The sequence below is a fragment of the Nesoenas mayeri genome (assembly GCF_963082525.1).
Source record: "Nesoenas mayeri genome assembly, chromosome: 9".
Lineage (NCBI taxonomy): Eukaryota > Metazoa > Chordata > Aves > Columbiformes > Columbidae > Nesoenas > Nesoenas mayeri.
In genome coordinates, this window is record NC_137557.1 from 20,639,804 (window position 1) to 20,667,538 (window position 27,735).

Consider the following 27,735-nt stretch of genomic DNA (forward strand, 5'->3'; position numbering starts at 1 on the left):
GGACATTCATCCAGTAAGCCTTGAGCATATGCTTAAGCATCTGGTAATGGCATTTTTTGGGGCAGTGAAATTCACTATCGATATCCCTCAGTAAACAAAGCGTTTCTAATTTTTTCCATAGTTAAGGCAACTATACTGATATATTAGACACACCATATGCTTTTATGTTGCTTCCTAAAGATCTAAACAGTAAGAGTGAAAAGAAGTTTCAAACTTGCTTTGATCTTCCTAACCACTTAGGAATTGTATCAAGCTGGTGGAGAGTACTTCACTTTAACATGTTTTACAACTGTAGACATAGCTTGTTAGCTGTTCACTAGAAAAATAAAGTATGTATTGGCTTGAATTTGAAGACTTGACCATTCATATAACTTATCAGAAAAATCAAAACCAGCCAGTCAAATTCCAGTGAATAAAATTTAGAAAAACAATAACACACACATGTAAAATTTATGTGTTTTCAATTGTTTCTACCCCATAAGTTAAGCTACTCAGACCCTTGTCATCATTCCCTCTGTATCTTGGGTGGGCTTTCTCAAAGGCTATCTGCAGACACTGTAAGTGATCACACTTGGTATCTGCCAGTTCCAGCACATCATTTAACATTTATTCTAGCACATCACATAAACTAGAGAGCCATTTAAATTTGTTTTCTGTCGGGTAAGGCTGTAGGTATAAATGACAGAACCGCTTGTGTTGTGGCTGCAAGGCAGCGCAGCTACAGCAGGCAACGGCACAGAACTGCCAGTGCTGCCAAACTAACAAGTGAGGAACTCGGGGCTGGACTGCTCCCATTTCCAGTTACACTGTGTTTAGAGGATGACTTGACAGTGCTTGTGGTGGTTGTGGTGTCAATCTTTTTCACAGTTGGTTTTGGTTCGTTTCTGTTTTCTGGATGGGTTTTCTTGTCCTTGAGTATATCTGAAAACATGAAAGTAAATGTAAGATTAATCACACGTCTTGTAAATACTGGCTTTAAATTCTGTCTGTTGTAGGAACTTGTTGTGCACTAGTCTGAATAACTGAATTGCATATGAAGAGTGATGAGGCACTTGTGTTAATGTTTTAGTTGGACCTAGTATGGCCTGCTCTGCTTGTGTCCCTGTAGACACAGCCTGAGCAGAACAACAGGTATTGTGCATTGCAGTGGCTGGTCTCAGAACCCAGTTTTCTCTCACAAAAAGTATCTTCAGTTTCACCTGGGATGGAACTGGCTCATGCTTTAAAACATGATGTTAGGATTGAACGGTTTTGTAACATGCCTCAGTGAAACACGTGCTGAGTTGCTGAAGGAGGAGACTGGAGAACATATCAATTTAATGTAAGAGTCCACTTCCCAGCTTCTTTTTGCTTTGCCACTACCCTTAACATTAAAGCAACATACGACCCTTAATACGGTAAGACAACCTGGCAAGAAAGATGACATGAGGAAATATATAGGTGTCTCATAGGCCTTGTTTATCAACATGGGCAAAAAACCTGGCTACAAAGAGAAAACACTCTAAGTTTTGTTTAATTGTTTTTCCTAGCAAGTACAAGGATCACTAGCATTTTTTCCCCCTCCAGATGCATTTTGGGGTAATTTGGGACATTTTTAATATAAAGGACTAGATTCACAAAAAAAGTATTAGTAGTCCTTTATTGCAAAACATAGATTTTTTAAAAATGAGAAAATGACTGATAAGGGTCTCTAGTTACCTTGACATTCCCAAGCTATTTGCAATTATTACTGAGATCGTACTGTCCTTGAACCCTCTCATTGGCATTGGGGGGGAAGAAAATAAATTTTTTAAAAAATCACTAGTTCATCTGATGATGGGATGGTGATTTTACAGTCAATCTGTAAAAGCATTCCCAGTGCCTGGCAAAAAAACCCAAAACACTTAACTGGAAGAATTTATAAATTAACAATAATTTTTCAGGTCCAAGCTTAAAGGATTTGTGATACTAATGAATGCAATGCACATACACAAGAAAGCAAAAGGCTGTAACACAGATTAAACAACAGTCCAATCTTAAAATAAAAACTCTGAATCACAGAAGCAAGTTCCTGGCAGAAGCTGGAAAGATGGAAAGTATTCCAGAAATGTAAATGCAATCTGAGATCATTGTCTGCATGCCAGTAGTTCTGAACAACCATCAATAAACTCACTTGATAATAAAAATGAGCTATTGTATTGGGAAAGCACACATTGTTCTTTTGCCAGTATAAACTGTAAAAGAAATGCAACGAGTTCCTCCATTTTATCATAATATCAACATTAATCCCAGAAGAAGCCGTGACTCCTAGGCCTGGCTCAGGGGTGGCTGCCAAGAAGGGGCACTGGCTGGCAAGGTGTGCAGTGGTGGAATAGCATTCTAGCAAAATGTGGCCATAGCACCTCTTCAGTTCCAACTGGGCAACAGAGCTAACAGAAAGGGGGAGAAAAAGCATGCTTTAAATGTTTAGAAAATATCAGTATTCTGAGGACACAAAGAAAAATGGACAACCTTCAGACTGTCATTAAAGTAAATTAAGAATAAATCATGGAAATAGGTGTGTTCTGACACTGCCTAGACTCCTTTCCATCACTGTCATTCTCCTTTTCGACTGCGGTAAGGGCACTATTTCTCTGCTGCCTCTTATATCATCCCAGCCTGCTGACTTCAGCTCTCTGGGGCCAGCTGATTAAATTAAGACCTCACTCAGGTAAATCTATTCCCCTCTTTCAGTTGGCCATGTCCAGCATTGTAACTTCATTGGCCTCTATAAATCCAGCAGACTGAAATGTTTTAATTCGTTTATTTTCTTAATATTGACTTAACCAAAAATCTAAGGTAAGATTTAATGCTATCGGAGAGGCTGTTGGTTTTTAAAAGCTTTCCTCTCAGTGACTGCTTAATGCACTACATAACAAGCGTTAAATAATACATTAGAAAATTCTGCCTTTATCCTTTCCATGGGAAGGACTAAATTCTGAATTCAGTCTCTGTCTTCACAGCAGAGTATCTTCTGATGCTATTCATGGCCAGTTCTAATTTGGGATTTAATTGTCCCAAACTGGCATTTCATTTAAAATGCTCTGTTTTCTCTTTTCTTAAAAATAAATAGAAATAGCTTCAGTCCTAATTCAGTTCAAGATCTTTTTCAATCCTATATTTAGTTTTTAAGGCACAAGTTTCAGCAGTGTAAAGATTTCATGTTTTATTCCAGTTTCCTCAGTTCCTGTTGCTTACTCACTTGGAGGTTCTGGCTGAGAGACTCCAAGTTAAATGAGTTTTTCCTCTTAAATCTTTTTCTCAGAGTCAAGGATGGTTATGTTCCGTCTACTACTGACATTCAAAAGCAAAAAGATAGTGAGCATGCTAAAAAAAAAAAAAGTGTAGCGTGAAGACTATCACAGAGCTGAAAGAGCTGAAACTCCGTACTCAACAAAGTAAACCCCAGGTGTTCAGTACCCATGAATAAAGCCCTCAGAGTATGACTTCATAAAACCAGAGAAACTCCACAGCTTCAGTTTATTCTAGTATTTACATTCTGCATTTTAAAGGCTATGGTTCCAAATTAAAAGCTTTCTCCATCACTAGAGACTTTCTTTCCATCATCGGTCCTTTCTCCTTTCCAGAAATGGAGCAGTTAGAATCTCTGAAGGCTTCAGCTAACCTCAGGCTAACGTGTGATGGCCCTTTGGCCACCGACATATGAATATTGCTCTACACTATTTATTTCTCACTGTATCATGACGGTGATACAGCCGCTGTAGCAGCTGCTGTGCTGTTCCTTTATCCAGGCTCCCAGTGTGAACATTCAAGCCATGCCAACAGGGGTACTTAGTGAAAGCAGCCGACTGCCAGAGCAGCCTTTGTGAACAGCCTTGTGCGACTCCTGCCGAGGACGAGGTCTGTTGGGGTCAGGGAAGATGGCTCTGAGTCTCTCTAGGCCCTGTGATTGCTGTGAGTACAGAAAACAGCTCCATTAGTCCAGGGGACTGAGTCCACTTACTTAGCTGAACCTTCATCCCTGTTTGCTGCTGTTAAGTTCACATCTTGACAACATAAACAAAGCATATAATGAAAATTACTTGACCTCAGTGTTAGAGCATTTAGGATTATCTTCACCTCAAAGATCTAACCGCAGATTGCCACGCAGTAATGCATGTGTCGCTCAGATAGCACTGAACTTCTCATAAATACTTACATAGATCAATACTATTCCTCAGAGAGACCAGCTAGGATAAAAGGGAGAGTCAAAACTCTTACTATCATTGAATTTAGGAACAGGAAACCTCCCCTGTAGTGCAGGCTGAGCATTCACACATTGAATCCTAGAATGGTTTGGGTTGGAAGGGACCTTCAAAGATCATCTAGTCCAACACCCTGCAAAGAGTCTGTCCCCATATTTCTTGCAGGCCCCTTTTAAGTACTGAAAGGCCACAACAGAGTCTCCCCGGAGCCTTCTCTTCTTCAGGCTGAACAACACCAACTCTCTCAGGCTTTCCTCACAAGAGACGTGCTCCAGCCTGTGATCACCGTGGCCTCCTCTGGACTCTCTCCAACAGGTCCCTGTCTCTCTTACTGGACCCAGCACTGCAGACGGGGTCTCACCAAAGTGGACTAGAGGGGGAGAATCACCTCCCTTGACCTGCTGGTCACTGCTTTTGATGCAGCCCAGGATACAGTTTGCTTTCTGGGATACAAGTACACATTGAGGGCCACATCCAGTATGTCAGGCATAGCCAGTAATGATACAGGGGAAAACTAATGTGATTACTATTTTTTTACGTTATTAACAGGTTATCTGACACAAGTTGAAGCCATATTGGCACCCCAGCTGTTAGTTTCCCCTCACTAGCCTAAAAGATTTGCAGTTTGCTACTGGTAGGGATTATCAAAGATGTAAATACTTGCTGGTGTACTTGCAGGCTATCGGTCTCTAATGAATAGCATCAGCAAGGTCTGCTTAAAAGTCTGCTGAGGTTTCCTGTTGTCCTGCTAATGAATGAACAAGCTCATCTGCTCAACAGAATCTCCTTTACATTTTTGTCCTCTTGAGCTGACTCATTTCTCTGTGATTGCAAATGATCAGTGTGACAGGGAGTCTTTCCCTGAAAAGCTTTACCAGTGCCACTGAACCCTCCTCTCCTGCCTGAATCACACTCAACACTGTCTCCACTGAACTGAAGGGTAAAAGCAAAGACTCCCCAGACAGGCTGCTGACAGAAGAGAAGGTATTTCTGGAGTGGAAGTAAAAGGCAGAAAGGAAAGGGCAGTTTGAGCCGTCCCAGCACCTTTCAGATCCAGCTCTTGTTGCCCTTTGCCTCCCACAGCTGAGCAGACTCTGCTTTGTACAGAGGTCCAAACATTAAGGTGCTCGGGCAGCGTCTTTGTGCCTCAGGACCTCCGTTCCTCAGGCAGCATATTTGTGATTAACCAACAGCCATGGTGCCTGCAGACATCTAAGGCTACAGACAAGTGTACAACCCCTGTGAGGGAATTCTGAATACAAACAAAATAGAGAGATTTGCCAGGCTAGTCCTCTAAATGTTAATTATAGCAGCCCAGTTTCTAATGGAGTGGAGCACTGAGAGCAGAGAACTGATGTTCATCAGTTCAGCATGCCCACAACAGAGGGGAGATTTTGAACACATTTCCATCAGTTTTACACATGAGCTGCTAGCCAGAACTTTGAACCTAGCTGTTTTAGGGACAGACTGGAGGGGAGAAAAGAAGGGGAGATAGTTTATTTCTGCTTTCACACATCAATTACATGAAGCGAGACGTGCCCATTTCTTCCTTGACTTTCATGCAAACACTGTGCTTTAGAAGGACAGAATGTCAACAACTACGATAGCAAATTAATGCCTTGGACTTCAATGCATCATCATGGTTGTAATGATACTCATAATGCAGGTTTAAAGCAAACTGGTCAGTACCTGCATTTATTCTGCACATTGTAGTTCAGTTGCTTGATAAATGTCACTTCGATCACAGGTTTGGTTTTGGCTGACAGCTTCATAAGAAAATTAAAGCTAGGTGCAACTTGGTGGAACAGGCTCTTAAATTATAGTAGATGCTGCAGTGTTATTATTAGCTTTTTATCACCTCTGGTAGCAAAAGCTGAAATTACTTTTACATATTCAAAGGAAGGAGCTCTAAAATTGCAAAACTATGCTGTCGCTATAAAATGTACCAGCAATTTCCAAATAATCTATTATCCTGACATTAAGACCAGGACTAATTATTTCCAGTTACAGCTGCAACAGACAAATGGAAACAGGAATGCTGTGGAAATGGGAATGTGCGAACTCCCAAAGTGTGATGAACTCGTGATGCAATTCTCCAAATTCTGGAGTTTGTTATCATCCGGTATATAATACCAGTCAGTATAAGGCAGGTGTAATATATCCCTTTCTGAGCCGGAAGGAGGGGGTAATTAACAGTTCTGCAGCCTCCCATGTATGTACTGCTCTACGCCTTTTTATTTCAGCTATTTCCCCACAAACTTTCTTATGGAAACTTGGCCTTAGGAGGAACTATTCTTTAACCAGAAACAGCTAGAACTACAGGAGTTACAACCAAATAGATCATCTCACTTAACTATTGAGTTGCATTAGGTTTAGGCCAGCCTCTCCAGAAGATTCATGGGACAAGATTACGAGGGTTAAATTATTTTGGTTCTGCAATCTTTTCATTTCTCTTTTTTTAGGAGTGCATGACTGAAGAGAAGTTGGCCTTGCAGGGATAGTAATGAATTGGGACTAGGATTATCTGTGTCTAGTTTTTAATTCTGCATTAATATCTGTGTGATTTTTGGCAGATCACTTCTCCCTGTAGGTCAGTGAGAGAACTGCTTTATTTTCTACACATTTTTCACATTCGGGATCTATATTCTTCAGCCTAAGAAGAATCATACCAACTCTCCTCAAGAAATAACACTGGCTGAAACTTCCAGGAACTACTGTTATAAAAAAGTCGAAATGCAACAAAGAAAAAATGCAATAAAGTCAGGAACAACTGTGAGACAATTTGAGATGTTGGGTGTGTGGAAGCCACACTTACATGAAATGGCAACTTCTCCCCCTATTCCCAACAATCTATATACATTTGAACACAATATATACATACAGAGAGAGAACAGGACATCATCTCAGCCATACTGCTGTAAGGAAAACCATCACTGTATTTATTTGGCTTTTGATATACAGCTACCGTAGCAAAGCCTGCATAATTTTCAGGAGCCACAATAAAATTCTATTAGTTCTGAGGGCTACAAAATAAACCCACAGGTATAACTGCCTCAGCTCCTGCCATGGTAAATGTCAAGCTAGAACAATCCATCTTTTCCTTGTGAAGAAATAACCTAACCTAACAAACCTTGTGTGATTCAGCAAGAACTCCATTAATCAGTCAGTCATTTGCAAGAAAAGGTTTTGTCATTTTGTTTATATTAAGACGGGACTTATTCAGACAAGCTACAAGTATAAGCTTAAAACATGCCAAACATCTTTTACATTTCCTGGAAACATCTGTTTTTAGTCTAGTCCTAGGCGCATGTTTGCGGTTGCATGTTTAAGCTTGTTTAGTTTGCCAGATAGCTCATGCATACTGCAGCACAGCTGACATGATATCCTGAAACACAGCATGGAAGTATCAGTAAAACATGATGTTCCTACTAAATCTGTTGAACTTTTGTTGTAACTTTCTTGTAATGAAAGAAACAACTAAAAAGCTCTGTGACAGCCTTCTGCCATCACTGTGTGGTGCAGTTAATTAGTTAAGTTTAGAAATGCTGTACATGCCTCACTGGTAATATCCAGAAGACTGAGAGTGATCCTGATACTGCAATGCCTCACATGCTCAGAGCTCCTATTAAACTTAATGGGAGTTTGGGGGGATGTGAGGAATGCAGGATTGACCTTTATGGTTAAAGATGAATGTGTGCTTGAGACTTCAAAGATTAGGTGCCCCTGCCAGTCTGGAGCGTGCAAGTGATCAGCACGCCAAGTGCCAAAGGCATCTGCTAAATATCACACCACAGCTCAAAGCTGTAATTAAGGAAAATATAAACTGGCTCAAGGAAGAAAAATATTAGTAATAATTGAAAATGCTTTGGCTGTTGCTTTTGTCCTGATGATCTCATTAGTTTTGGTTACAGAAACAGTTCTCACACTGGCTGATGCGGGGCATGCTTTGTTTGTGCTCTCATTCTACCCACATCTTTCCCAGTTAACTTTTATTGCTCAATACAAAGGTCAAATCGAAGGCTTAATTAAATTGTGTATGGGGAAACTATAAACTTATTTTGGAAGGGAGTACAAAAACATTTAAAGCCATCCCAACTCCTCTCCCCCAGACACTCCTTAATTTCTCTAGAATAGAGCATGTGTTGTTAGCATTCTTTCCCTTAAGGGGAAACTGCACCTTTTCTTGCTTTAAAATTTACATGTTACAAATAACCAGCCTTTTCATAAACTGCTAATTGTATTTGCAATTGACATTTGTAACCAGGCTTTTAATTTAGCTCTGCAGCTCTGAACAAAGCTCCATTTTGCGAAAAGACTGGATATGATCATACGCTAGCAGCAATGCAAGTTCAATTTACAGCAAGGATTTGAATGTCATCTGCTTAACTTTAAACAGAGATTGTACCACCAAAATAAATACTATTTCCCACCTGTTTGAAGTTAGGCATATGTCTTTCAGCCCTGAGGCCTAAAACTGAAAAGCAGTTTAGATCTCAGCTGAAAAAACTCACAGGTCATATGTAAGCACCATTTACAGTTTCTCCATGCCATAAGAAGAAAATCACATAGCTTGAGAGGCAGGTCAGGCTTGAGTATGCTGTGCAGCAGCAACACCAGTCCACCAGACAGTTTGCGACAAGTTAGCTGCCAGAGTTGAGCGTTTTTGCACCACGGAGATTCTCAAAGCTCCCATTCAGCTGTTGTCTAGCCCTAGGGGCATAACAATTTTCTAGATCCTTCAGAACCCACCTCCAAAAGCCCTACAAGGTTTATGTCTCTGCAGCTGACTGCGCAGGCAAGCCCCAGGGAGCTGTGAGCTCCGTGGCCCTTGGGACGCTGTGATGGAGGTGAGGGTGGCCCACAGGGCTCCTCTCCTTGGCCAGACCCTCAGTACAGGCTCGCAGGGTCACACCAAATGGCAGGACAGCAGGCAGACACCTGCCAGCTAGGGAAGCAGGTAAAATGGGCACCAGTGACAGCCGATAGCCAGGTTCAAATCCTCCCTTTGGCTGATTTCAGAGTGGGTCTTGAGCCCAGGTCTCTTGTGCCCTACCTGCTCAGAACAGGTATGCAGAGACAGGTGTCTCTGAGACTGATGCACTCTGCAATGTTGTTACATGCTCTACCTACCTGTGTCTACCCTGAGAGCAACCTGGCCCAAAATACCCTGGAAATAACTACTCACATTAAGTAATTGGGGGTCAGCAAAAAGAGAAGAGCAACAGAAACTGCCTCTGTGCCACTGAATGAGGCCTCTTCATGCCTCCACGAGGAGACACCAGCCAGGGGCAGGAAGACGGACTGCCCTCTGCTTAGAAAGCCATATTATCACAATTTAGCATAAACATGTCATATCTGTAATGAGTGGGCAGGAGAAAATAAACCACAGAAGAGTTCCCCTCCCACCAATGAGCTCTGTGACTCAGGGCAGAGCCCTTTTAGCTCACGGTTGCCTTTGTGAGATTCAGTACATGCGCTTCAAGCAGCCCAACTAAATCCTGGAACAGAATAACCCCAAACAAGGCATCAACTTCCAGCATAGCACACAGAATAACAATCACAAACATCCCTAAAAGACACCTGAAAGGTGCTTTTCACCTTGCAAACATGCTGCTCTCATCATTCCTCACTATTTAAAAGCCAGTCAAATTCCTCCAGTTATTCCCATTGCTCTCTAAGAAAATTTAGCAGATGTGATTCCTGCTGCAAGATTTTGAATCCACCAGGTACCAGTTTCATTCATACTAATGATAGTGGCAGTGAGGATCTAAGATGTTTCCTGTATTCTGTCATTTCTTGAGCATAGGTAGAGCCCTATACTCAAAATCTTTTAAAGATATTCTAATGCAATATAATCATAATTGATGTTTAGTTATAGAATAAACATTGAATTCACTTAAATCCACATATGATCTGATTACTTTTAATCTAGATTGCAAGAAGGATTAATTACAATGCCAAAGGATAGTTCTGGTCCTTAGATCAATCAGTAGGAAACATTTGTTTTTTCAGTCTTTCCAGTATTTTCATTTCAGTCAGAACTGAAATCAAAAGATACTGTGGCAAGATATTATCATGGATTAAACATTTTAAACTTAATATCAAGACTGGTAAAGGAAAACATCACAGCATTTGGCTTGCTTCAGCTCTAGTATGGCAAGTTTAAATCATTCTTTTCACCTGCTCTAGTTTGGCAACTATTCTGCATGCATATCCTCTATTTCACATTGCAAGGTTTATCCGGCCAACCAGAACCCCAGCTCTATCTCAGCTGACAGTTATTGACGGAGAGGATGATTAGAGACATCACTCTACTGAGTATCTGTAGCAAGAAGAACATGCTTCATGCGAAAATACCAAATAGCTTAAAAGCATTATCTTATTAGTAGCATGCAGTGAAACTGATGAACCCTTATCACATGCAGCAGGATGACGAATACCCAAATCAACACAAACAGAAGGGGGATATAAAGCCAGGAGTGAAAAATAAACTTTTCTAATAAAATGTCTTACGAAATGAAGCACCACCATTAACATACACAGAAGACTATGCTTAGTTGATGTTCAAGCTGTGGAGCAAATTTAAGGACGGAAATTCCTGTTTGGATGTAGCAATGATCCCATTCCCAAGTTCTGTTCTGGGAGGGTGGGAACTGCTCCTTCCAGTTTTCATGGGAGACATCTACACCAAAATCACCAGGACTGAATTTGGCTAGTCTGCTAACACTGTGGTCCGTTATGGATTGAGGGCTATAAATCCTCCCCATCAATCAGGGTCACAACACTGCTAAACTTTACCTTGGCCAGGAGTAACTAAGTGGTGACTACTTTCTTCTCTCCCACTTAGCCCTGTGGAAAAACACTTCTAGCCATAGCCCACACATTGGATAAAAACCCCATGAGTTATTAAATCCATCATGAGAATGATAAAAACACCATTTTGAGAGTGATGAACATTGCATTAGAACTCAAACGCCTGCAGCTTTCAACTGGCTTCTCTCTACAGTGATACACTCAAGCCTGACTGCTCAGGTGAGACTAGTGACAAAGGTAGCATGGTTCCCAAAGCCCTTCCCAGGCACATGCAGCACCCCTCCAACAGATTGTGCTGAGGGTGGTAATAAGAAATTGGGTTAGTTTTAAAGAGGAAGAAGTTGGAGAGCATGAAAGCAGCAGGGTGTTCCTGCAAGTGGAGAGCAAAGAGGGACTCTCCAGATCAGGAATGAACTTGAATGAATAAAGGACCATTGCTGCTTGTTTCTGTGCACAGAATTGGCACAGACATATGCAGAGCACTTCTTAGGTGACTGAGCATGTGGCCTGATTTCTGTGTGGTTCCACCCAGCCAAAGAAGCTTTGACAGGCCACTCAGTCTTCTCTGAGATTTATCAGTTATTGCCAATTTCTTTCTGTCATAAGAGCTCCAATAAAGGGGAAAACCCGGTGGAAGTTCATGAGAGCTGACACCGTGTGCTGCGATGGATCTGTTGGCACTGCTGCGGTCTATTATGCAAATATGCATCAGTGGACTTTGTAAAACATAAATTATGTAAATGCCCATTTAGAGACTCTTCAAAATGCAGATTACTTGCCTGATGTTTGGAGACAATTAACATCTCTGACGTGAACCTGCACTCGGGGACAGCTATGCTACAGCCTGTCGATGTCTAGGCCTAGCAAACCTGATTTTGCATGCAGATTCAGTCTTGGTATGATGGACTTTTGCTGCGAAAGCCAACTGTGTCACGATCTACTTAAGCCACATATTGCTGACACCATAGGTTAAGAGACCCTTCAATTTGCTATTGTAGCAGTGCTCTGAAAGATCAGATGTGGAATTCAGGTATGCACTTGTTCATTTGGGATTACAAAGAGTTTTTCTTTTTAATTAAGACTTTGTATTTTAATTGATGCATGCCATCAACTTCTCTGCATGAAGCCACATGGCTGATTCTTCTGTGGGGGTAAGAGTTTGAGTCCTGGTTCTCTGTTTGCGATCCTGTTCCTGGCCTTGGGTCAGACTTGACTCAAAGCCAAAACATAACCAGCACAGACAAACAGAACTTTGGGCTAGACTACAAGCTCAGGCCACAAGCTTGACCCCAAGGATATAGGTCAGTTCCTTAGGGTACTTAGTATTCATTAAGAAGGCTGGGCTCCTACTTGGGAATTAAATCAAGCAATTAGATTTTTTATTTTTTTTTTTAGAGCACACCAAGTATCTTGGATTGTTCTGGCATCTGAGATGTGCTGGCATCTGAGAGTTTTAAAAAATCTAGGCAAAGCAGTATATCCTTTGCTAGAAAAGAAAATGTCATCAAGTATCTATCTGGGTAAAGAATTTGCAGAAACTGGGTTTTCAGGAGTAGTAAACTCAGCATCTGTTGGACTTCATTAAATTCTTGTTTAACTTGAGTTGAGATGGGTGAAATGAACCTTTATACCTCAACAGTGCTCTTACTGTTTGAAGCAGTTGAATCAAAGAGGCTTACCAAGGGCATCTTCTACTTTGTAACATCAAAGAACATTTATTCAGAGATAGCATGTGAGGATCACATAATTGGAGCCATCTGATGGAGAAAGGGCACCATACTGAGCTAGCTAAGGAAAAAAACACCTAATTTAAGGATAGATTTGAGATCTGAAGCAAAGTTCATAAAGACTGGTGTGTTACAAAGCAGAGGTAGCTGTTTCCCAGTCTGCTAGAGACAGTGCAAGGTGAATGGGAAAGTCCATCTAATCACTCTTGGCTGAGTAGTATTCCCTAAGTAATGAAACAGTTTGTAGAAAATCCAAGGAGCCTGGAAGACAATTTTCAAACAGGTTCTTTACTGGCATGTGTAGGCTCCTCAGGACATGGACAGTAATTTCTGTGGATCTACAGTAGCTAAGCATCACAGGGTTATGATCCTCATTGAGGCACTCATGCATTACTGTCAAATTAATAATGGGAAGGCATATACCTTGATAATTAGGAGACAGTAAAGAACAGTGGACATTTTTTATTTAATTGAAACCCAACATTTACTGGTATCCAGAACAGTTCTCAAGTTACCAGCTATTTAGTAAGGTTGTGATCAAACCTTACACTGGAAGCCCCACAGATTTATAGCCATCTGGTTACAAATTCAGATTTAAAACATTCAAAATAATAATAAAAGATAGGCCAGTTCATTTCACTGAACCTTCTTCAACTGATATGCTTTGGGATATGCATTAAACAACATCTGTCCATCACTGACTTGGTCACTCAAGCAGGCTAGTAACATCTTCAAAGCTTAAAGCAAGTCGAGGCAGGCTGTTGTAACAGGAAATAGAGATACACCTGTGACATGTCACCAAGCCACAAGAAACTGTAAATTCTGACATAGCTATTTCATACAGCAGAACATACTGTGAGATGAGAGCTCGCAACACCCAGAGCATTTATTTCCAGCTATGATGTGGGAGAAGAAAATGCAGAAGGAAAAATGATTTTGTATCTGTTTCTGTGCAACAAATTGTTTCACCTCACTTTTTACCAAAGGCTGTTTAGTTCTACCATTGGTAGTAAATGAAGAAAATTGCTGTAGAATGACAGTGGTCATGTAACTCTATGCAAGTCTAAAACCATCGTTTTCTTGTAAAATACCAGTAGGCAGAAAACTTGTTTGTATAAAGATTACTGTAGTATTGTTGCTTAAGAGAAAAAAGTTTCTTGTATATGGGCTGATGCTCAGTCTCTTCTCCCACCGTGACATTTCCACCAGTTTCAATTTAAAAATTAGAAGCGAATTGATTAACTTATAATCCTCACACCAAGGTGAGTTTGAAACTGAACTGTGAGAAGTGCCTGAAGCGTTCTTTGGACTTTACTATTACTAACCAGTTACACAGGGATTCTTTTTTGGTAATAGGTTTTGCTTAAAACTGAGCATCTGTCAGAGCATCTGGAAAAACATAAATAATTTTACTGAACTGTCTCCAACCAACGAATCAGAGCGTGGCAGAGCACGGGCAGGCAGGAGAAGAGGTGGCTACACACAGCGGGGCCGGGCTTAGCCAGACAGGAAAAGCAGAGGTGCAGGACAATGGGAATGGGGCACACAGTGACAACTGAGAGACTAAAACCCTTTGTTTGCACTGAAACCAGCAGGGCTGTGAAGGACCACGAGAAGGGCTCAGCACCAGTGAAACGGAGATGCAGGAAAACGTGCCCACTGATAAATGAGACAGGGTGACAGAGGGGACAGAAAAGCTTGAGTATTCACCTTTTCTGCTTTGGCTTCACTGACAACATCACTGCTCAGGTTCTTGTGTCTGAGTCTGAGGAATGAAGTATTACCCATGGTAGAAGAAAATCAAGTTAGGCAGTGTGTGGTGGTGCTGGGATAAGGACCAGTATTAGGGCTGCACAGGCAGCTGCCTATGGGAAGCTGTAGAAACTCAGTCATTGAAGGTATTAAGAACCAGCCTAGGCACACAGGACAGTTTTGGTAGAGCCGACTGGCTTGAAGCACACACACACAAGCTTCTTCATCTCTTCAATCTCCCCATGATCTGGTCACTTCAATTAATCTATTCCACGTGAAAAGCAAATGAAAACAAACTATTCAATCAGTTTGTGACTTAATTTGTAACTATCTATAAAAACTGAGGGTAAACATCTTGTGAAAGAAATATACATTGGCAGCTATTGCTGATGAAGAGCTATCAATAGGAATTAAAGCTGCAAATGGCAAGGTGTTGGCAAAGCAAGAGGAATTGATGCAGAAAAGTAAAAAGCCAATCTGTATGATGAACAGAGTGCACACAAAGTAGAGCAAATTACCAGACACAGAGACACGAGAGTATAGAGGCACGGGAGCTGATTAAGAAGCCCTTGTGAAGCAATCTTGAAGGCTGGCCAGTTCCTCCTAATGCTCTGGCATCTGTTCCAGCGCTGTGCTGGTGAAAAGAGCACTGTCTGTGGCGTGAGCGTACACGTGCTCGTGTGTGCTGCGGAGACGATGGATGCGCAATGCCACTGCAAATGGCTGCTTGGAACCACCACCCCCTGCTCAGAACAATCCCGCTTTTCAAAGCCTCAGTAATCTTGGATAAATGCCAAAGAGGGAGACTTGAAAGGCCCGGCTCCCAAATTCCTCAGTGAGGAATAAGCTGGGCGTGTGGCTGATGTACTGTGTGTCACTGACACCTCGCATGTGTCATGTTTGGAGGCTCTGCTACTGGGGTTTTACTTTCTGAACACCTTATCCTGCACATTTGTAACCTAAGAGAGATGTGATAGCCCTAAGACCTCACAAGCCCATCCACTGCTGTTTTTCCTTAAAACCAGAAGCCCGATTTTTATTTATTTTTCACTTTCTGGGTTTTCTCAAGATATTCCTTTTTTGCATTCCCTTCTAATTAAATAAAATGGAACTCTCATATTTAATCTGCTATCTAGAGAATAAATAAATGACTTTCTGAACAAGGATATACATTACAGACCTGTACTAATTCAAATGGTGGAAACTTGCAGCAGCTAAGCAGTCGGGCGTTCTGGTTTGTGGGTGTTTCAATTTTTTTTTCCAATTACATAAAAAATATTAATAATTTGAGCTTTGTCTCCAATATTGTTAATAAAGGCTTGTGCTAGGAAAGAATTGTAACTGGACTGAATTTAATGTAAATTGAGGTTAGCTTACAGTCATGAAGGGACTGATTAAGCTCAAAGTTTGTATTGAGAGACTATTCTCTGCTTTACCGGCTCCCAAGGAAAATTTCAAGACTTAGAAAAATCACAAAAATGACCAAAAGTCTGATTTACACACCCATTTGAAAATCACTGGTGCTTTAATTCTTCCCTTTTATGAGACGGTCTGTAAATGAAAGTAGTGTAGGCAGAGGTAGCCTGTTAAAAATTCATAACCACCTTTTTGTGTACACATTGAAAAGGAAAGCCCTCCCCAAATTACAAACATGACTGCTTTAACTGTGGATTCTGGGTGCTGCAGCAATGGAAATGATAAAGCATGCATGAGATTTTGATTGTTGAACTTTCATCAATTTTCTTCACTGCTCTACTGCAAAAGTAATAGGAAATAAGCAATTGCAAACACGAGCCAAATGCTTTTCCAAAAGTGTGTTTAAGTAAGTTGTCTTCTTTTCAGATAAAATGAGCACCTGTAAACTTTCACCAAAATCAAGACCTTGAAATGCATCTCAGCGCAAATCCACCTGCAGTTCAGTAGCAGGACCATGGAGCACGGCTTATCAGTTTTCTGTACGGTGCACCACCAAAGCAAGGGAGCAGCTATGCTCTGCCCAGAAACATTTCCAAGGGGTTTTCCACTGTATCTTCTGGTAGGGCACCCTACAGCAGCTGGTACAGAGAGGAGGGAACATGATCTGTTTCAGCAAGGTCAGTATCTGAAACAACCTTTCTTGATGCCTACTGGGGACAACCCCTCCTGCCCCAGCACACGCCATCGCGCACATCGCACCTGCCGGAGGATGAAGGCGCAAATCAACATTAGCACTCAACAACAGCTGTTCACAGCAACTTTTTTGCCTTGTGTGTGTGGAGCGCAGGAAGAAGGGGAGATTGTGAAAGACATTGGAGGGACAGCATCAGGGTGGGAGGAAAAGGTACAGCTGCTTTCTGCAGCTCAGCAGTATGACCTGTATTTTTGGTCTAAAACAGCATGGCACACTGAGTTTCATTTTTCTTTTAAAAAACGCCTGGCTCTTGAAGCGGAAAGCATGCTACACATGCTGCCATGAGGCCCTTTTCTACTTCTCTGCACCATACTGTAGTTACATCTGCCAACTTGATGTAAAACACTGCTTACGACTGTAAGTACAAGGAGAATTGTGTCTGGCTTTGCAGAGCTCTGAATGACTACCTTAAGGTCAAGGCACTGGTGAAGCAAGTCTGAATAATTTTTCCCCACCCACCTCAACCAGTAAATGCTTCCCTTTGGTTTGGACAGCAAGATGCAGAGGGAAACTGCACATTCAGTGCTGCATGCTGCACCCAGCTCGGCTCACTGCTGCTCGAGTGCCAGCTGCATGGCCTGGCACAAACACAGACCCCAGCGCAACCCAGGAGACTGAAAGCCAGACCAGCAGATACACCAACAGTTACGGGTATACAATAATTTTGACTGAGGTGGTGTTGTGCCCGTATTTAGCCTGCAAGCCCACAAAATTAAAAAAACATACGTTTTCCTTAGCTTGGAAGCTGTACTGGTAGCATATCACATAACTTCTAAAAGATCTGCCTGCAAAATATGATTGAAAAATGAATGCAACAAAACCCAAACAAACCCCAGCCTCCCTCCCGGAAACAATATATCCCTTAAATCCTGGAATTCTTTAGTGGTTAAAGTCATACTTCAGTTGAATTCCCAGTATTTGGGTAAAACTTGCTACAACAGCCAAGTAATATATATTCTTATTTGGAATGAGCTTTCTAAATTCTGCTTTACTACAGATGCCAGGCCCTATACTGTCTTCTATCATTTGCCAGTGAAAGCTTTTTTTTTTAGAGTTAAGGCATTCAGATGAATCACATTTTCTTTGCATCTTTTTTAAATGAAAGGTTTCCTTGTCTCTGTAATTCCCACTCCCCACCCTCCGGTTTCTGTTGCTTTCACTGTAGGGAGCCAGACTGAGATATTTATTCCCTCACTTAACAATGAATAGTACAACATATCAGTGAAAGCCCTTCTGAAATCAATGAGACTTTTTATGGAGTACTCATTGTTTTGGTCTGGCTTGAAGAAAGATCCAATATGACTTAAGTTGAAATGAATACAGTTACCACTATAATACACATGTTAAAGAGAAGAGACCTGGGCAGACGGAAAACTACTTCAGTAGCTGCCAAATATTTTGACCTCCTAAAGCAGATAACAAGGCTCCCTGGGAGTTCTTAAATCAAAGCATTACTGTCTTGACACTAATTCCATAAAAAACAATGGAAGAAGTAACTTTTTACATTTCTAAAATGTCTCCCATTCCAGAGTCCTAACACATGTTACAAACAGCAAATGTGGCAGCACTCCTAGGAAGTATTATCCCCATTTTTCAGATGAGATAATGGAGACATTAAGATGCTAAAATGATCTGGGTGGTGGTCACAGAAGAAATCTACAGTTACCTTCAGAGTCAGCAATACATTTGCATCCTTCAGTCCAGAAACAGCTGCAGCCAGATGTTGTTTCATTCTAAGTTCAGGCCTTTTCTAAAAGGTAATTTACCTTCTCTCCAAATTGAAATCAAATGACATAAGTTATGACATGCTGGGTTTCAAGCCTGTAGCTCACATGTAGCTCGTGATTCTCAGCCACAATATTTGGATGAGGGATTATCTCTGTTCTCTTTGTAGAGCTCCAACCATGGTAGTGTCCTCATCTAAGACTGGGGCTCCTAGATTAGTGAAAACCAGGAATATTTGGAGTAGGATGAATCAATTACTGCATTTATCTACACTGTACCGTAACTGAATGCCTGATCTTGCTAAGAATAGGATAGGCATCAAACATAGAAAACGTAGAATGATGTTATAGTTCTTAAAAGAAAAAAAATTAGATGTGATGATGCAAGTACACAACAACTTCTACTGATACGAGGTGCAGTAAATTACAAGTTGGAAGTATCAAAGGCCGTGTTATAATGGGGAAAGCTGTCAGCAAACAGACAGGGAACAGTGAAAGATGAAATAGTCTTCCTCAAATTATGCAGCCTCCTAGAAGTTTCACAGCCAATGTGATACAGGTTACAGTGAAGGTCTGATGAGATTAGTGTGCAGTGGTGCTGGGTTTTTTTTAATGCTTCCTACAATGGAAACAAGTGTTACCAGGTTCCTGAAGCACTACTTGACAAGCTCATTACAACAGCTATTTAATTCATAAATTCTCAGTTTCTATAAGAAGTCACAAAGCCACCCAACTTGCCTCTAAAATATTAAGTTACCCAATGACAACATATGCCTCAGCATCTGGAACTTACCAGGCAACATACGCATCAAACCTTGTTTGCAAAGGCTGAGAGAGGCAGTAGCTCGCTTTTTGGCGCAAGCGCTACATTGTTAGATTATCATCCTTGAAATACACTGAATGATTATGTAGAGATAACTTCATGCTTGACCAAGTATACAATGCAATTAACATTTTAAAGCCATTTGGTACATGTCTAATCTTACTGCTGTCTTCGTATTTTTCCCTGTTCCTATATTTACTGATATTCATTTATTTGTTTTTGCCTTGGCCTGTGCTGTGCTATCAAATCTCTCAAGTCAGCATAAATCCACAGCCGACTCAGTGGCAGGTAGGAGTCACACTGGTACAAGACTTGGTTGTAAACATCACTGTGATGGTGGACTTGGCAATCTTAAGGTTTATGGTTGGACTTGGTGATCATAGACGTCTTTTCCAACCTAAATGATTTGATGAAATGGAAACATCATCCATAAATGTTTATCACATGTTAATAATTTTGGACCAGGTTCTTTGAGAGACAAAGATTTGGACCAAAAGTTCTCCAGAGGGATTTGTGCTCAGCACTGCTGGAATAATCTCATCTGATCTCACACACCTGATGCAGCCAGAAGCACACCTGAACCTCCAAGACACCCCGGTTAGTGTTGTGCTGGATAAAGGAAGAGCTAAAGATGACAGAAGATCTCCTCATGCTCGGAGCTGAAGGGGGTGCTTTGATTGCAGAAGCAGTGGGACAGTGACAGTGCTGATGTTTGTACAGCCAAAGCAGGCAGAAAGGGCTTCTCTTGTTGCCACGTGTGGCACAGACCCAGTCCTGCTGTCAACCTTCGCCTTTGCTTCTCTCCCAGTCTCTTCACATCTCAGCTGTTTTGCCTTTCACATGCTTGAAATCATGGATGCTTTCCAAGAGAGATGCTGTGGGCATAAAACACTCATCACCCCCAGGTTTCTGGAAGGAAAATGAAGGTTCTTTCCTCAGGTGTCTCTAAGCAACTGGCTTCCCTCCCCGCCATACTTGCTTTTCTGTACTTCCTAATTGCTTCCCCTAATCAAAGTGGTGTTACATCTTTGCATGCCCTATGTGCTAAAGGGAACAGCACAAGTTCTCTGACAGGTAGGATACAGCCTGATAACAAGTGACAATAACACTGACACAGTAACAGAGCTCAGCCTCTATCTGGGATGTGTTTGCCTAGGGAACTCTGCTGGTGTGCAGGCTCCCAGCACAGAGACCTTAATGGAGTACTTACATGTAAACCTTTGCACTCATCGTGCATCCAAAACAAGGTAGAACATATAGCCTGACTCCGATTAATGCACAAAAATATAAGGTATCATCTATTTTAAAATATTAAGATTTCTGGAGTAGCTGGTAGCCCAAACCTCGCATCAATATCCCCTCTCTGGAAGTGAGTTGAACGGGTTTTCCCATATACACACACCACGGGACAGACTGCCATCCTGTGCAGCCACAGGCACTTTATGGCAGTAATTGGTTCGTGGAAGTGAAGGAATTCATTTGTACATGTATAAATGCAGCATTAGGAATGTGCAGTAGCATGCAGAGCAGTCATTTCGATTTTACTTGTTTATGTACCTCTTGTAAAAATAATCGTTTATGGTCATTATAAAGCTGTTGTAATGTAAATCAAGCAAACAAATCAGTATATTATTGCTGTCTCCTTTGGCCTGGTTTATTTGGCAGCTGGGTTTGTTAGCACTTAGGCACCAAGGCTGTCAATCACTCACAACCCACAACTGAAAAAGGCATTAAAAATAGGTGAATGGGACATCTCTTGGTGACAAAGCAGCAAACCAAAGAGAAGAGAGGGAAAAAAGTAAGAAGCCTTGCCTAAATCCAGAGAGGCTTGATGGAAAAAATCTTTCCCTAGATACTTCTGGCATCTCAGGATATGAATTACTTATTTATACTGGAGAGGTGCCTGGAATAATCTGGGGAGAAACGAGGGCCTCTAACTTGCTCAAAGTTAAAAGCATTGTTGAGAGGAAAGCTGAAGGCACTTTTTGCTTGTATCCAGCAACTTCTCTATGCAGTCTGATGGGTATCACATTGTGTTATGCATGAACACAAAAGAGAGCACCGAGGAGCCCAGCCCTGTAATAGAACCTCAAAAATAAAAGACTTTTGAAAGGAGATTTTTTTCCCCTCTTGGAGTAGTCACTATATCTGCTTAAAAGAGTCTCTGTGAGGAAATAAACATTCAGAACCCTCCAGTAAAAAGTTCCACTGCATTTAATCTCTCTTGAAATATAACCTGGGGTGTCACACGGGGAAAGAATGGGGATGACGGAGAGGAGAAGTGCATCTACCACAATGCCCCTGACATCAGCCCTGGGCTACGGTTGACGAGTTGTCCTCCAGACAAACCTGGGTGGGTTTCAGTTTTCTGTGGGAACGTGCTAACAGGCAGAAAAACCTCAAACTAACCATATTTACAACTTATACTGCTACCTGATTATTTACCTCTATCAGAAACACAATTTGCACCTGAAATGCTTCCTTCTCAGTTCGGCTCAGAAATGAACACATTTGTAAAAGGAGACAGAGTACCTCTCATTTTTATCACCTCTAAGAAAAGATGATACAAGATCCTGCAGTTCTCTATATTCCCCAGACAACATTCTGTGCAGTGGCAGCTCCTACTCAGCACCTAGCTCAAAATCAATACAGACAGGTGTTTGGTCTCATAATTACCATTTGATAGTAGGGATTATATTCTGTCCTGGATCTGCCATTTCCCTCTAGAGCAAACTTGCCTGGATAACTAGCGTTCATTAGAAATCAAGTTATCAATATTTTGACTTGACATCAATTGTTTCCTCCCTGGTAGTTCATATATACCTTTTATTTGACAGGATGCAATAACTGACATTGGCATTTGAAATAATAGCGTCACCAAGCCTCAGATATTAGCGGGATGTGATTTGTAATTGCCGCAGCAGAACACAAAGCACACAGCGCTAACTGCTGATGAGCGTAACGCCACACACTTGACCCCGCAGCGGGACATGGTACCTACAGAGAATCACACACCAGAGGAGCGGTGAGAGCTGAGGAGGAACCAGGTAAAAAGGCTGCGGGTGCAGCCGATGAGCCCCACTGCTCCTTCCTTGTCACTATTACGGCTATGATTTGACTGTAATTTCCCTTGAAGGGAGTGCTCCAGTCTTCTCAAGTCTTTGGGCCCAGAGGCAATGTGAAAGTAAGTCCTGTAAATTTGGGTAGCAGCATCTCTGGGCAGTGCCTTTGTCAGTGCTGTCTGGGGATCACAGAAAAGTGAGACTGTGAGGGATCTCCTAATGGGTGCTGTGCAACAGACCTGCTTACAAAAATGATGCCTCTCAGAGAAGGAGCCTATTGCGCAGCATGGACATGTTGCCAAGGCCATGCAACGTGCAAAACTACTGCAAACCTGCTGTCCCTAGAAACACTTATTGTCCCCCAAACACTTCCCTAGAAAAATCAGACTTCAAAGCAAAACACAGCATTTTCACAAATGAAACTACATCCCTAACAAGTGTCTCCTCTTGCCAACTACTAAGAAAATCAGCCTTGCACACAGCCAGAGCTGTTTCAACCCAAAAGTCAAATACCTGAAGGCACGTTTGAGGGAAAACTCCTCTCTAGGCCCCCTAGGGACAAGTGTATTGAGACAGAGTTTGGTGGCCTGGATGGACCCCACCATTGCAATTCAATCATCTGTTTCTCTTCTTTACTAAATGATTACACAGTACCTGTGAAATAAAGTCAAAACTCTTCCAACTGATGGGGTGAACATTTCAAATGAGACTACAGGAGATGTGCTGTGTCTCAGAGTGTCTAACAGCAACCCACAGGTAGTTCTCAATGTTTCTGGATCATGGGGGGCAAGACAAGTACCCCAGGAGCCTGCAGCTCAGCCAGGGGTAGCTCCCTGAGTCAGAGACAGGATCTGGCAAATTTCATCTCCTCTGAGTCCCACTTCCAGTACTGTGGAGGGGAATTTATCTTCTGCACAAGGTTGCAGAGAGAATAAAATCACTTTGTAAGGGATAGATGCACATATACTACAGTGACAAGCCTATACAGTTCTGTAAGCGTGTCCAACATCCTTTACATAGGAAAGAGATTAATCCTGAGGAACTGTCACTGAAAGGTTTCTGTGAAAGAATCTAAGAAGTGCTCCTTTTCCTCCTTGAAAAATAAAACGGAAAAAACACAGGAGACATTCTTAGTGTTCAGTGATGACTGACTGGGTTCTTACTGAATCTCCCCTCAAGTTTTTCATGTTAGGATTTGATCAAAGGGATAGTTTTCTCAACTAATAGGGGATAAAGTCTGTGTCTCCTCTGTTAAAGGCAGTTCTGGATGTAGGGAGATGCAAGGAGGGATTCTTCAATGCCTGTGTGTAACTGGTGAGAGAAAAATCCTATTTTCTAGGAATTTCATAAGCTCCAAAGAGATATGGAAAGTTTGGTACTTTACAACTTTTTTTTCCTTTTCTGTTTTTTTTTTTTTTGTTTTCCTTTTAATATAGTTAGCCTGACATTACACAGGAAAACATTGCAGCATATTTACTATATACAAATAGACGTGCTAGCTGAAAAGTCCTATCTCTGGAATAATTACTTTCTAACTGAAAGTAAACATTCATCAATACACCAAAAAAATCCCATGAGTTTGATTCTTTGTTGTAAAAGACATCAATGATAAACTTGAATATATTAACTAAGGCAACTGAAAACTCTCCTAAAATTTATTTTACAGAGATTTGCTAATATACTGAAAACAAGAAAATAAATTAAGGGTTGTCTGCACTAAAAAATCAAAGAGAATTTCACCATATATTTACAGATATTGTGAGAAACATTTCTTGACTGAAGTTGTCCAAGAGTTTGATTTTAAGCCACATTACTGAAAAAAGCACATTTGAATTAAAATCTTTACTGCACCAAACTCCTCAAGTCCATACTTATATCCTACTAATGTCAAAGAGATGCGCTTCAACACTTTGCCAAATAGAGATGGTCTGCTGATTTTGGGACTTATCTGCCTTGAATCAGCTTCTACCAAGTCAACTGAAATCTCCTGACAGCTTCTCACAGTATCCGAGGGCCATTCAGAAATATGAGGTTACCCACCTACAGCTGTGTTGCTGGAGATGTCTCCATGCAGTCACACTAAGAGCAACTCAGAGCTTTGTCCCACACCTCTCATGAAGTCATCCCAAAGAGCCACCATCACAAACCAGTCCCCCACGTGCCACCTGACTGTGACTGCCTGGCTCCTGGTGAGGAAATACACAGACACATGTGGCCTCTCTGTGGCTTCACGAGTGGAGACAGCCCATAGTGACAGGAATGACACAACCCTTGCTCCATGAGGGCTGCCCTGTTCTACAGAGACTTGAATAAGTGAAAAGGGAATGCTTCATTGGACAGGGAATATTTACTTAAATCCACACCAAAAAATAACTGTCTCAGACATGTTTACTTTTGTTTTGCTGCTGACAGAAGACACTGGCAGACACCAGCTCTTAGGTCATTATTAGAAAGCTAATGGATGAGTCTGGAAGTCTCAGTAAACTCTTAACAAATTAAATAAAAAAATGGGGATGTATGAAGAAAGTTTAAATTCCACTGAAGAGGCAAAACAAGCAGTAACAAAATGTTTCATGCATAGCTATTTGCATGCATGAGATTAACTGCTACACAAAAATAAAAAGCATTTCATCTCCCCCCCTTCAAATGTTAGTGCCTATTTTATATGGGGAAAAGAAGAACTGGACAGTTTTAGGCGGAATCGCCTCTTATTTCAAGCCAGTTTAAATGCTCACTGGTTTCAATGGAAAGACTCTCCACTTAGATTTGAATCAGAGATTTCATGATTTTCTGAGATGTGAATATATACTCTCCAGCACACTTTCTTTGCAGACACCCAACCTTTCTCTCTTGTTAGCAGTGAGACAGCTCTGGTGCATGCACACACACAATATGGTTCGAACACCACTGTGGTCGCACCAGAACCTTGGGCCAGCACAGTACATGCTCAAATTGGCTGGATGGAATACACCGAGCACCCCTGATGCTGTCAGGCATATTCCTCTCTGGGATATGTGGGGTAGAAGCAAAGCAGCCTGTCCTTAGAGGCACTGGCCCTGTGGCCAGTGTGGCTAGCAGAGTTCCAGCATCTGTCAGGATTGGGACCTCACATTTTTGAAACGCAGCATGCCAGCATAACGTCTGTATCACATCACTCCTTGTTGCTGGTCTCTAGCGACCTAGAAAGCAGCAGTTCAGAGTTCACACACAAATCTGGCAGAAAAGCTGTAGCTGAGCAAACAAGCTGCCTTGGGAAATGGTGCCCGTCTGCAAGCCCAGGCTGGCAGCTTCTGAGGTGAAGAAATTGTACGGCTCAGGGCAGTTATCGTTGTTTACTTTTATCATCATGAATACAGAGAAATATAACTTCATTTGATGAATCTGCTGAAAACATTCACCACAATTTTCATACCACCTATTTGAACTTAAAATGTACCATTTTCCACTGAACAGCACTGCAATGTGAAGTAATGATCTGTGACTGCAGAAGCTTTCAGGTAAGCAAGTCCTCTCACAAGTTCATAGCAATGTCCTCATCCTGGTGTCACCCAAAGGTCTGTTTTGTGTATGTTTTACTCTGGTAAAACATTTGGAAGAAGAGTGTAGTAGACTAATCAATATTTTCTTGACATGAGATTCTTCTGTCTTTTTCCCTTCATTTTGGCTTATAAACAGACTGACTTTGTATAATTCATCAGGAGTTTCAAGCTTCCAATTCCTTCCTCTTAACCCCTGTAGTGCATTTAAACCAATAACTCCTGAACTACGGAAATTCAAGGCCAGATTTTGGTTCACTAAGCTCTAATAAAGTCTCTCTGTACAACATTTATATACAAATCCCGAACCAGACACAAAGTATGTGATTTTAATGGGCTGAGGTCATACTACTGTAGGTGCATAGCTCACAGTTTACATGATCTGCCGGCTGGCTTGTTTATCAAAATACGTGATTCTGGCTAATTTTGTTTTATATGTCTGAGTCAGGCTGGGGTGAAGGTCAGCTGGAGAAGGCAGCCTGGGGCTGGGGACGCTGCTACAGTGGCGGTTAGTAAGTGGGGAGGGCCAGGGGCCTTGGCAACAGTGGCAAAAGAAAAACTGAACAGGGAGTGTGAATGTGGCATAGGGTGAAGGTACATGAAGCGCAAAGCCTGCGCAAGGAGAGACATGCTTTCCAAACACACCTCCAGCAGCTGGAACCGCAGCAGAGAGAGCTCCAGACATAAACAAGTGGCAGAGGCAGAAGAAAGAACTGAGGAAGGAAATCCTGGGAAAGCACGTGAGGCAGCACTGGGGTGAGAGGAGAAGACCCAGAAGGCAAATGGAGGGGACAAAAGAGTAGCGAAGCAAAAGGAAAAAGCGGGTTGAGAGAGTTGCCAACAATAGGGCTACTATTGTCATAGAGTGGCAGCTGTGATAGAACCACTTCAGCCTTTTGATCCAGTTAACAGCTTTTAGAGACTTGTCTTACATAGACAGAACCAGGCACAGGTCCAGGACAGTAACATGGGGCCTGGCTCTGCAAACCTGCCGTGCGGCCGAGCTGGGAAGGGCGGGTGGCTGTGGGACACAGGCTTGGGGCTTCCACCACACACAGTCGCTGGGCTGGATTTCACCCTTGTGCCAAGTTAACACCCAAGACGACGTGATGCTCAGCACCTCTGAAATTAACAACAGATTTTTCTTTCATTTTATTAGATTTCCTTCAGTTGCTGGAAAAAGTTTTCCGTGGATTTGCTTGGGTACTCTTGAAAATCCTATCTGCAGCTATAAAGCTCCTTTGAAAAGGCGGCCCAGAACACGGATTTGCATGCTTGCATTCTGGCCTCAATGCTATCCTGAGGAACTCTGTTGGCATTGTCAAACTTTAAGAGACTAGCCTAGCTTCAGTATTTTGGAGAATGCTGGCTTAATTACAGTAAGAACTTTTCCAGCCAGGTTTAAAAAACAACAAAAATGACCTCCACCTCCCTGCATAATACAGGTTGAAGCACTTTGTGCTGCAAACTTTTCCAGACTAATTCTGAAACTGACAACCCAGTGCAATGATACACCACATGCTCACACTGTCATTTCCCAGACCACCATTAGGCTATGCACGATTTAAACCCAAAATAGGAGGAAAGGAGGAAAATATAATGAATTAAGAAAAAAATTACATCCTTATGCATTTGTCTGCAGAGAAGCAGGTAATGGAATTTTGTTTCCTATAAAATAATTTAGTAAGATTCATTTAAGCCAATCTCTAAGACAACACAGCACTGCAAAGAATTACATATCCAATACAGTACAGTTTTTGCATGCACACACAAATTAATGGTTATGTTCAACAGCTACAAGTTAACAGAACCCTAAAAGGTAGAAGATGTACTCAGCAAGTGGATACTCTGGGTTTGTCTTTTAATACCTGTAAAGATTTACTACAGAATCCTTTTTCTTTCCAA

At 41.7% G+C, this 27,735-nt stretch overlaps 1 protein-coding gene across 1 annotated transcript in view; it reads right to left on the reverse strand.

The window, feature by feature from the left end:
• Positions 1 to 718: 718 nt before the first annotated feature.
• The window catches only part of LOC308043590 (glypican-5-like), a gene marked incomplete at both ends in the record, with an annotated part of 341,547 nt that continues 314,530 nt past the window's right edge, over positions 719 to 27,735 (reverse strand). The window contains one exon of the mRNA XM_080349758.1: positions 719 to 921. Coding sequence (XP_080205884.1) covers positions 719 to 921 — 203 coding nt within the window. The remainder of the gene's footprint in view (positions 922 to 27,735) is intronic.